At 43.0% G+C, this 6,955-nt stretch overlaps 1 protein-coding gene across 3 annotated transcripts; it reads right to left on the reverse strand.

Moving 5' to 3' along the window:
* Nucleotides 1-2,132: 2,132 nt before the first annotated feature.
* Nucleotides 2,133-6,492, reverse strand: LOC119274836 (protein trichome birefringence-like 14). Of its 3 annotated transcripts, XM_037555567.1 has the most exons (6): nucleotides 6,242-6,492; nucleotides 4,487-4,584; nucleotides 3,992-4,205; nucleotides 3,727-3,909; nucleotides 3,345-3,540; nucleotides 2,133-3,231 (listed from the first exon to the last, which is right to left on the reverse strand). In XM_037555567.1, the coding sequence occupies exons 3-6, from the start codon at nucleotides 4,143-4,145 to the stop codon at nucleotides 2,400-2,402; spliced, it is 1,365 nt and encodes a 454-aa protein (XP_037411464.1). In that variant the 5' UTR covers nucleotides 4,146-4,205; nucleotides 4,487-4,584; nucleotides 6,242-6,492; the 3' UTR covers nucleotides 2,133-2,399. The 3 variants fall into 3 exon arrangements, with proteins under 3 accessions (XP_037411464.1, XP_037411465.1, XP_037411463.1); XM_037555568.1 differs by lacking the exon at nucleotides 4,487-4,584 and having other exon boundaries at nucleotides 3,727-3,891; XM_037555566.1 differs by lacking the exon at nucleotides 4,487-4,584.
* Between the last annotated feature and the right edge of the window lie 463 nt (nucleotides 6,493-6,955).

The raw sequence follows: 6,955 nt of genomic DNA on the forward strand, positions 1-6,955 counted from the left end.
CATCTGATACTGCCCTCAACTATGGTGATAAGCGAATTAGAAAATAAAAATTCATCTCAGCCATCATTGCTACCAGGCTCCTAAGCCATTGACCATCTCCTTTGCTTCTCTATCAATTGGTTTATGGTGCTGCTGAGGAGCTTTCATGATTCTGTGATATTCTTCGCAAGTAGATCAGGTGCAATGCTTTGGTTTCAAATGACCCTTCCCATTTTAGCAAAAGTTATTCATTACTTTGGTTCCGTACTGCTAATGCTGGGGGCTTCTGTTCCTTCCTCTGTTTTGTTTTAACATTTCTGCTGATGAAACGCTGATGGGCAAGCACAATCCAGATGCACATATGTTCATGTCAGGAATCATTCTCCGTTTACGGACCTAACCAACACATCTACAATTGGGAATGAAAATCAGGACCCGCAACAAAATAGCAGTCAGTCTGCGTATGCCCAAATATCTGTTGAGAAAGAATCAGCATCCCTGCACTGGCGTCGTGTAAACCTCCAACAGAAGATTCCTTCAGCTGGGGATAGTGTTACCCATGATCCGGTGGCACGCACACATGCTTCTTCACTAGGGTCTGTGCAATGTACTGCTTTTAGCAACATAACTAGCACACATACAGATGGTATATTCACCCACTTCATATAAGATTGTATTGTTGCACCTATTACTATTGTTTATAAATTCATCTCCTATTTTATTGTAGGGTGTACATCTACAAGCTCCGCGAGTCATCGTCTCGAAGAAGTAAATGGTGGCCGAAAATTAAGAAGTGGCCGAAAATGCGGGACATGAACATTATCGTTTCATGCCATATTAATTTTTCCTATACATCACAATAGGCGCAAAACAACCGTTTCCCGAATGAGACCGGAACATTTGTCTTTTCATGCCATGCAAAATATTCTTATAAATTTTTTATTTGAATAAGTGACTCTTAACTAGGATGAATGAGGAAATATATCTTTCAAGTGTATACGTGCGTTGCACGTACACGTTTACTAGTTACAATAGAAAGAATATGACGGGAGTGAAAACCGGCTCTCCTTCCTCCGCATCGTCCTCTCGAGGCGACACGGGCGGAGCCCCAAATTGCTGCCGCCAAATGTCAATTGGCCGCGCCGGCGGTTCAGTTCATTTTTCCAACGAGAAGAACTAGCTTGGGATTTGAGAAGTTGTCGAAAGTACGTTTCTACACCTAGGAGCAAATGCTCCTGGTGTGAACAGTACAACCAAAAAAATCTGAAATTTTTTGGGGACATACTTTAACAAATGTTTGTCGTGCATGCAAAATTTCATCACGAAATCACATTGGTGCAAGTCGTGTAAAAAAACAAAATCAAAGCTTCAAAATGCTTTTGTAAGTAACATTTTCAGAGCATCGATTTTGTTTTTTTACCACGCCTTCCACCAATGTGATTTTGCGATGAAATTTTGCATGCACGACTAACATTTGTGAAAGTATGTCACAGAAAAATTTCAGAATTTTTTGAAATATTTTTGAATTTATTTGATATTACTGTTCACACCAGGAGCATTTGCTCTTGGGTGTAGAAACTCCACGTCCAGAAGTTGTATAGCTTTCTCATTTTCGAGGGAAAAAAGAAATATTTTGGAAGTTAACGCCTCAAAAAAAATTGAGGAGTTATAGGTTTGTTCGGCTCAGTTTCCATCGGGCAAGTATTTTCATCACAAATTTGAATTGATTTTATTCAAACCATGTTATGACCATATGTATGCGACCTGAAAACAAACTTAGGAAAATGACAACATGAACAGGTATGCACGCGTAAAATTTGAAACTTAAATACACCCATATGCGACCTGTATAAAAATGATAAAACAACAATTTGTTAGCAATTTGCACATGCTCAAAAGCCGAGCCCACAAGCACATCTCATGTCTATATTTCTCCCCCTGAAACCATATACATGGACATAAATATTATGCCTCACAAAAGAAAAGATGCAAAGAAATAATTTTCCTTTCTCCTCTGAAGAAGTTCAAAAGAACGAGTATATGATTTGAGTGGACTAGGACAATTTAACTGGCAGGTTGTTTAGCACTGGTGCTTGAGAGTTAATACTCCCTCCGTTCCATAATATAAAAACATTTTCGACAGTACACTAATGTAAAAAACGCTCTTATATTAGGGACGGAGGGAGTAGTAGTTACCTACTCAGTAACGCATTTCCTAGGTACTGTAGGAGACAAGTGGCATGAGTACCACAAGTTACATTACAGAAAGAACCCCTTGCTGCTTGCTTCCTGCTGTTTCCATGTATCCCCACCATAGAAGCTCTGCAGTAAATACCAGCAATAATCCCCGTATACATATCATAACATGGACTAAGTTGATCAGCAACAATTAGCTCATTTTCCATCCAACTACATACAGACTATAACAACTGGGCCGCGAGGATCTCGTTCCACGTGTCCGGCACGCCGGGGAGGCACCAGTGCAGGCAGTCCTGGATCCCCTGTGTGGCCTTGATGCTGTACCGTGATATGTGCCCTTCGTCCCTCAGGCGCGACAGAGCGGTGACATCCAGCAGCCTGACCCTGGTCCCCATCACCGCGCCCTCGGCGTCGGCATCCTCGGAGCGGTTCTGGGAGATCCCGCTGCCCTTGGCCAGAGGGCTCGTGCTGTCACAGCTGCCGCCGGTGTCCCAGTCCCCGTTGAAGAAATGCCGGGGCGATATGGATCGGTAGAAGGCCTTCAGGTGGGGGTGGCGGGGGAGCTGCGCGTCCAGCCACTTGATGACGCTGTGGATGGTGAAGTTCTTGGCCTTCCAGATGGCGGCGATGTTCTTGTTGTGGTTCGGGGATCCGCCGACGTACATCTCCCACTTGTTTGCCCTTAGCTTGCCCCGGTTCCAGTGGTGGCCGGTGTTGAGGACCAGAACGTGGATCCTGTGGAGGTTGTCCTGCACGAAAGCAGGTGGGCGGTCGAGGTGCATGGCGTAGCTGGTGGCTGGATCTGATGGATTCAGAGGCTCCAGATCACATAGCGTCGACGACCAATGGTATAGAATGGTCGTGTTGGTGCTCGGGAACCGGTAAGCCCAGCCATCTGGTCTTTTTGCGCCTGGTGCTAAGACAAACCCGTACTCCGCACCGACATCTTCCACGTCTGCCCGCTCTTCTCCAGCAGTAGCCATACACATCATGGACTGAAACATCTGCCTCCCTAAAGAATCGCCCACATAAGCAATGGTTTTGCCCTGCATTCTGAAACATAACCAAATTAGTATTGTTCCCCTTAATGTGATAATAATAATAAGGCCAAGGGTGCAGTATATTATCATCCCCATATTCATATCGGACATGCTATGGACACGTACCTCATCAAGAACTGAGAGGCCTCAAACTCTGGCATATCACAAGCTTCAGGTTGCCATCTAAATTGTTCGTAATCAAAATCAGTGCGCTGAGTCAATCTGCAGGACCAGCTCTCAGAAAGCCACTGTTTACAGCCAAAACCAGAGTAGAGTGGTCTGCGCTTGTCAGGAACCCATCTTCCATTTCTGTGGTTACATTCTGATGATAGATGAAGCAAACACGAGATAGAAATATTAGGACCAGATAACCCCTGACTAAGTTATGTACAACACGGTGATTCAGTATTCTAGACATAACCAAAAGGTGACGCTGAAGAAATGCATACTAGCATTCTCAAGAAAGAATCCATGGTTCCTCCTACGGTCATAGAAGATAAGTAATTACCTTTCGGCTCAGAAGATGATGCCCCCTGTTCACCTCCCACATTAGCAGGAACACCGACAATGGGCAGTGGTGGTGGTGCGCCGGTAACTTGTTTTTGTACTTTAACTACTGGCGGTGGCAACGAATCTACACTTGGGAAGTCTTCATCTGAGGATGTATGCTGATCTACAAACTTTGAGTTAGCTACAGAAATTCGAACAAAAATGAGATAAAGATAAGCATAATGCAAAAAAAGAAAGAGAAATATGTCTATATGCTAAATGACCTGGATGGGACACAACCAATGAATCTGGATGAATATCTTTAGTATTGTAGTATGTTCCTTCCTCCCATTTCCAGAGAATAAACATCACGAAGAAAGCAAGAAGGACGAGTTTAAGCTGCTTGCACCGCAGTCCATTTATGCTCCTCAATCTCATCCTTTATTGATGTTTAGGAAAAATCCATATAAAAGTAGAACAGCTTATGATTGTAGAAACCTGTTGGCATGTAAGAAAAGAGGTAAAAATAAGCACGTGATATTATATCTTGTAGTATATAACATTTTAGCAAATTATTAAAATTTATAAGTTCCGTGCAAACAAAAGATTAGCAGTAACACGACCAGTTGTTGTACTCATCATTTTAGTTGTTATTAATATATCAATCATCAATATTTGAAAAACGGCTCTCAAGTCTGTCCCCTGACCTGTTAAAGTGTGAAGTACAAAATCATTTTCTAAGTCTGTTAAAAAAATGGGGAAATGCTATAACCAGTGACCTTCTTAATCAAGTGGATGAAGGTATGACTTCACATTGGGGGCATGATCACAACTCAAAACACTTGTCAAGGTTTCCATGAAGGTATAAGCCTCAGTCCTGGGGACATACACAGAAGTTCAATTGCAAGCATATCGTATGTGTCCCCCCTAAAAAAAAGCACATAATACGTGACAAATATTTGGACTGAAGCATCTACCAGGATAAAGAAACAGCACACGTTAGCAGATCAAACCATTGAAGTGACACATATTTGGACTGAGACATCTACCAGAACAAACAAACAATTTTGTCCCAATATATTCAGACAACCAACATTATGAGCACCTAGCAGAAGATCAAGCCATTCGTATAAACGCAACAAAACAACCCACACCAACTACTCCCTCTGTAAAGAAATATAAGAGCGTTTAGATTACTACTTTAGTGATCTAAACGCTCTTATATTTCTTTACGGAGGGAGTACAAATTATTCAACAAGCAATAACGGTAGCCTCATCTCACAAAACCATCAAGTGATTAATTGCTCTAAATATGTCTTATCATTGAACAAGAAGCCTTCATGCCTGAAGCCTACTTGACCCAATTTATATTAAAGGAGATTAAGGTGATGCGAATTTAGCCTGCTCATAGAAATAACTAGCTACTATCATGGTTGCTAGCTATTGAGCCTTCAACTATATACATATACACAATCAATAAACCCATAACGTTGCATTGTACTAACACTCTCACCAACTTGTCTGTGGTTTCATATCCTAATGAAGTTAATTTCTAATATAACCAAGATTGGAGGGCAAGTTGAGACAAGGTTTTTAGACTAGTAAATGCACAACTATAAATTAAACGAAAAGATGCTCAAGTGTCAAAGAAAAGCATATTATAACTACAGGTGATGCAGAAACACAGGTGCTGATTGACAACTACATGAGAAAAACTCAAGTATGAGACACTTTCCTAGCTACTTTATGAGAGCACCATATGCCATGGTCTGAACAGAAGGTTGTCGAGAAATCCAGATCTAGCACTTTAGCAAGCAAAAGGGGTAAGTGTGTGGATAGAAGTTCAAAGTTTCAGAAATGAAGTGTAAGGCCAAATGCAGATGTAATGATGCCCCGTGTACTTGTATACATTTCCATCGATGATTGATTTTCCTCATCACTGTGATTACCCAAACAAGCAGAAATGTCAGGGCAACAGAGCAGCGAGGTATCATTCATAACAACACAGTAACACTGCAGATATGTTACACCAAAAGATGTCAACTACGGTAGACTACACCAACACTAACTAGGTGACATAATTACTTAGGACTGTATGTAGCTTGAGAAATAGCTACCCACACTAATACATAGCATCTGGGCCTGTGTCTTGCGAAATAGTTATCCAGGCTAATGCAGATAAGACAAACTAGCACCCAACAGCAAAAATACAAACTAGAGATATTCAAGCCAAGCATAACAGTATAGGCCTAGTTAGCATCGAAGAATCTATCTATGCATCTGAAATACTGCAACATGTAAGGTGCTCAACATCGTACACACTACAAGCATAAGCCTCGTCCTTTGGTAGAGATCAGAAGAAAACAGTGTTAAATGCTGGGCTGGATCGTATCTACCGCTTAATCGCCTTTCGAACTGATGTGAATTTTTTCAGGGGAGGTGGTTGCGCATGGCTATTTTGCCTCAAGAAATGGACATGATCAATATGTTTAACGGAAGGATTGCGCGGCCAGATAATCCATGGGAGGGGTTACCTCGGAGGCGGATCCACGCGGAGAAGATGGGGGACAGGGCGGGGCAGCGGCGCCGCCCCCCTCGCGTGTGGTGGGGAGGAGCGGCGGGGGAGGCACGAGATGGGGAGGCGCCCGCGACGGAGGGGCCCGGGGCGGTACCGGCGCGGCGGAAATCCCTCGGCTGGAAGAGCTGGGCGGCGTCGGCGGCGAGACGTTGAGGGTAGGGAAGGGATGGAGGACGCGTGAGGTCCAACGAATCTGAGAAGAAATGGGACACTAGCACCAGTCCACGTTCTTCTTTTGGCTTTTTAGCAATGGAGATACCAATTTTAGACATGCACTCTTTTGTAAGGGGAATTTTAAGTAAGCACTAAAACACTTTTCTGAGGAAACTTTCCATCTATTCATCATGTCATGACAGTACAAACAACACTGAAATAATCAAAATTATATCCATATCCGTATACCACCCGACGAATAGAAACACTGGAGCAAGCGAAAGATGTGCCGCCGTTATCGCCCCTCCTAATTTGTTCTGGTAGACAGTCAAAAAGTCGTTATGCTAAGGCCACACGACCAGCGAAAACAACAACCGAAGCAGATCCACCGAAGAACAACACCGATTGAATCCCACGAGATCAGCCGGAGACACACTTTCACACGCCCTCCGATGACGCTAGGTTTATCATTGAAATGGGTGCTAGGTGTGGAGAACCTTATTCCACCTTCAGTGAG

The sequence above is a fragment of the Triticum dicoccoides genome, chromosome 3B (assembly GCF_002162155.2).
Source record: "Triticum dicoccoides isolate Atlit2015 ecotype Zavitan chromosome 3B, WEW_v2.0, whole genome shotgun sequence".
Taxonomy (NCBI): Eukaryota; Viridiplantae; Streptophyta; class Magnoliopsida; order Poales; family Poaceae; genus Triticum; species Triticum dicoccoides.

Bases quoted from the DNA above. Each gene is read 5' to 3' on its own strand.
- LOC119274836 (XM_037555566.1), bottom strand. From the start codon at position 4,145: ATGAGATTGAGGAGCATAAATGGACTGCGGTGCAAGCAGCTTAAACTC. The intron at 3,910-3,991 runs GTCATTTAGCAT...GAATTTCTGTAG, and splicing joins ATTGGTTGTGTCCCATCCAG to CTAACTCAAAGTTTGTAGAT. The intron at 3,232-3,344 runs GTACGTGTCCAT...GTTATGTTTCAG, and splicing joins GCCTCTCAGTTCTTGATGAG to AATGCAGGGCAAAACCATTG.